This window comes from Scylla paramamosain, chromosome 5 (assembly GCF_035594125.1).
Source record: "Scylla paramamosain isolate STU-SP2022 chromosome 5, ASM3559412v1, whole genome shotgun sequence".
Classification (NCBI taxonomy): domain Eukaryota; kingdom Metazoa; phylum Arthropoda; class Malacostraca; order Decapoda; family Portunidae; genus Scylla; species Scylla paramamosain.
The window spans coordinates 12839192-12843738 of NC_087155.1; the positions used below are offsets into that span (position 1 = coordinate 12839192).

The following is a 4547-nucleotide window of genomic DNA, read 5'->3' on the forward strand; positions in this document are numbered from 1 at the left end:
CTCAGTAGCACACCCACGTATTCTGCATGAGACAGCGGCGGCCTTGACCACATTAACTTTCTTGCTGTATGGCGCCTTAAATATGCCTGCGGGTGTGTCCATGTGCGTGTTTGACTGTCAATAATTTGAAAGCCTGCAAGGTCACCATTTGTCTGTCGAGTGCAATTACTGCCATTCAAATCACTGGAGAGCCGGAGAGTCTTGCCTGTGGAGATGACCAGCCACGCCCCGAGAAACTGGGTAGTAGTGACCTCCTGCCTCCTGGGTACCAAGACGCTGTGGGTTCTTCTCCTTCCATCCTTCCTTTCCCTCCTCCTCCCCTTCCCTCCGCCCCGCCGAGGCCGAGCTGGGCGCCTAGGTAACCACCAGACTGACAAGATTGAGGAAGGTTGTCACTCCTTAAATCTACCCAGTGTTGGAAATCCTTATATTTTTCTCTCAATGATGAAACCCAAGGAGAAAATGTAGGAGTCCGATAAGAGGAAGGAAGGAAAGAAGGAGTGGGAGGAAAGGAAGAAAATAGAGGGTCAGAAGGGTGATAGGTACTGAGGCGGCGAGGGAAGGGAGGACTGGAGGGCCTGATGATAGAGCAAGCATGCTGATTGATGTGTAGTGTCTTGCTATGTGGAATGTTGCAGGCATTAACACGATGGCAAAACATTCCTCGCGGCCTCTTCGGACGCACCAGGATGGGACCAAATATTACTAAGCCTGACGCAGCGGAAATTCCTTCGGGGTTTTCGTACGTGCATTAAAAGTAAGGACAGACTTGCACCAGTTCCTCTCTATCATCCTCCTACTCTTCATTCTCCTCTGCCCGATGTTTCTTCCCACATGCATTCCTAATACATATGAAATAAATCAAATCAAGCGCCATGAACCGCAAATTGTTTTAATGTAAATATGTACGTGCTAGTCATTATTCTTTTCTTACTTTTTTTTTTCTTACTTTACGACTCCAGGCTTTCCTCCCGTCTCCCTCACCAGTCTAGCACACAAAGAGGTATTTGCGACAGACAAGAATTTTCGTTTATTAATCTTGAATTTTTTTTCATTTTACGGTGAAGTTAACTGACTGCACCACGAGAGAGAGAGAGAGAGAGAGAGAGAGAGAGAGAGAGAGAGAGAGAGAGAGAGAGAGAGAGAGAGAGAGAGAGAGAGAGAGAGAGAGACACATATACATCCCTTCCCACGACCCGGTGCACAATATTAGAACATTCATATTTTCCACTGCTTTGTTCGATTTTTTTTTTTTTTTTTTCAGTCTTGTATTTTCACCAGTTTTTCCTCTAGCAATCATCCTGAGGGGAGCATTAAGGTGCATCAGGAAATAACTAACTTGCATTTCTTATAATTTCTTGCTCTATTTCAGTGTCTAAGTTTAAGGTTCTGTTTTCCTGGTTTATTTTGTTGCTCTCATGCACTTAGTGATTAAAACAAATTGATAGGAGGCTGAGAAAAAAATGAAACGAGAAGTGGATAGAAAACTACACAGGAAAAATTTCAAATAATAGTGAATGATTAATTAGAGATAGAGAGACAGGCAGGCTGACAGACAGGCAAACAGACAGACAAGCAGAAATAGACAGACGAACAAATTAGAATATAAGCAAGCATATAGAAAGATTATTAAGTACATACATACATACATACATACATACATATATGCATGTTATAAGTGGAAATATGTTGGTATGTTTCATGTAGGAATTACCACTTGTAGGCCTGTAGGTTATTGCAGCTTTCCTTATTTTTTTTTATGTTCTTATATACATACATATATAGATACGTATACATAAACACACAACACACACACACACACACACACACACACACACACACACACACACACACACACACACACACACACACACACACACACACACACACACACACACACACACACACACAAGAAAATTCTTGAAATAATTAGATATATTGCAACCGAGGTAAGAAAGGCAGCAGAAGAGAGAGAGTCGAGCAGAGCAGAGGTGAGCTGAGAACAGAGGCGCCCTGATCCAGACGGGGAAGGTAGATGTGACCAAATTACTGTTCTACAATGCGAGGCCAGAGGGTCGTGGGGCGCGGGGTTCACTGAACGGTGTGGGGCTCCTGGTTCACGGCACTAGGCATGCCGAGCTGAGGCGAGACGGGGCGTGGTGAAGTGTAAGATTGGATGAGTGAGACTGTGATCATTCTTACTCATCATTTCGCTACCAGTCTTGAGAGAATAACATACGGTGAATATTTACGGAGCAATCTATTAGGCTGTACTGACTGAATGGAAGCTGGTCATCTTCAAAATTTGTCCTTTTAGAATTATATATCCAGAAATGCCACGGGTAGAAATAAAAGGATTCTGCGTTTAACTTCCTGTACCAATGTCAGTCTAAATTTATCATGTAAGAATAATGTATCGAGGAACACCCGGAGTGGAGATAAACGAATGCTGCGTTTGTGACTCATTGTTAGTCAGTTCTGCTTCCTGTATCGATGTCAACCTAGATATTTTAGATTTAGGTATTAGAGCATGTGGTGGTAGAAGATTCCAACAAATTTAAATGCATTGTTATCTGGTCCTTAATTCCAATGTGGAGGATTGGTATAGGCCTTAATATAAATAAGTAGCGATAAAGAGAGATTAGATAGGAACCTCAGATGCAGCGTTTCTTTACCTGACGTTGATCAGATTCTGTTCAAATATATATGCCTTATTCCATGATCTTTATAAAGTGTCATGGATGTTTGGACAGTGTTTTTTTTTTTTTAACACGAGCGCATTCAGAGACCTACACCCACTCTCCACACCACCCACTTACACACGCACGCACTCACAAAAAAAAAAAAAGAAGTGATAAACGTTGCAAAAACCGCGTGGTGTGAAGGAAACAGGTTACGGGGATCAGGACTTGGGGGATAGAAGATCATGACCTGTCTCTGTGTGTGTGTGTGTGTGTGTGTGTGTGTGTGTGTGTGTGTGTGTGTGTGTGTATGTGTGTGTGTGTGTAAATTAGCGGGCAAGTTAGAAATTCCAATATTACTGCATTCCTTACTTACCTGGCCAACCTTGTCTTGCGAGTACCAGCGTCTGCGCCTCACCCTCCATCTTTCGCCCCTCAGTCCCCCGCCTCCTTCCATCTACTCTTCCTGCATTCCGTCCCTACCCACTCCCTCCGCATGCCTACCTACCTACCTGCCTGCTTGCCTGGATGCCTGACGCCTTGCAAGTGTGGCCGCTCCGTCTGCGTCAGGTCAGCATGTTCTCGACGACCTCTCTGAACGGTACACAACTGTTGCTGCTGCCAAGGGAGGAGGAGATGCAGGATATCTTGTGCTGTGTGTATAGGGGGAACGGAAAGGGCAGCTTGTATATGAACATACGTACGCATGCGGCCTTGCCAACCCTTCCTCCTCTCTCACTGTTCAGCAACAGAGACGCAGATAAGCATGTAATCTACATGCATGGTGGCGCCTGAGTTCGCGCGTGCACGCACGCAATACACACACACACACACACACACACACACACACACACACACACACACACACACACACACACACACACACACACACACACACACACACACACACACACACAAAGACACATACACACACAAATACAAAGACACACACACACACAGAGACACAAAGACACACACACACAGACACAAAGACACACACACACACACACAAAGACACACACACACACACACACACACACACACACACACACACACACACACACACACACACACACACACACACACACACACACACAGTGTAGAATTTCACCACTTCTTTCCTGCTTTTTCCTTTAAGACAGTTTGACAGTCTGTACACGAGCAGGTGATTATTTCCTCTTCTCAACAGAGGCAGTTTTGAGTTTGCAGACGAAAGCAGCAGTTGATTGTTGTACAAAGTTAGAAAAAAAAAATATGTATATATCTAACTGTGAATTCATGGAAAATACAAGGAAATCAAGTAAAGAAGACACAAAAATACAAACGAAGCAATAATGTTTAAGCTTCTGATTATTGCCATTGCTAACATTCCATGCTGGAAGCAATAACGAACACGCTCAAAATCATTATTTTTCGTTGTCAGATAAACGAAACGACAACAGCATCCATAATGAAAAACAACACGAGAAAAACCATCACAACCACCACCACCACCAACAACAACAACAACAACAGCAGCAGCAAGCAGCAGCAGTAGCAGCAGCAGCAACAACAACACCAACATCAACAACATCTACTTGTAATTACTTCTCTGCAATTCTTCCATGTGATACATACTAAAGAATCCGTAGAGGAAAGCCGTCACCATTACAGTTCGCCCTTTCCTTCGGGTCTATTTGGGAGGCAGGGATTGAATATCAGTTTATTGCTATGTCATTATTGTAGATTTTGACTGAAGTAAGATAAGAGAGAGAGAGAGAGAGAGAGAGAGAGAGAGAGAGAGAGAGAGAGAGAGAGAGAGAGAGAGAGAGAGAGAGAGAGAGAGAGAGAGAGAGAGAGAGAGAGAGAGAGAGAGAGAGAGAGAGA

The 4547-nt window shown here is 43.8% G+C and overlaps 1 protein-coding gene across 4 annotated transcripts in view; it reads left to right on the plus strand.

The window, feature by feature from the left end:
* LOC135100533 (SH2 domain-containing protein 5-like) overlaps positions 1 to 4233 on the plus strand; it is a 188058-nt gene extending 183825 nt beyond the window's left edge. For all 4 annotated transcript variants that reach the window (XM_064003505.1, XM_064003504.1, XM_064003507.1 and 1 more), the window contains exon 6: positions 4105 to 4233. In XM_064003505.1, the coding sequence (XP_063859575.1) occupies positions 4105 to 4218 (114 nt within the window). In that variant the 3' untranslated portion in view covers positions 4219 to 4233. The remainder of the gene's footprint in view (positions 1 to 4104) is intronic.
* The last annotated feature ends 314 nt before the right edge of the window (positions 4234 to 4547 follow it).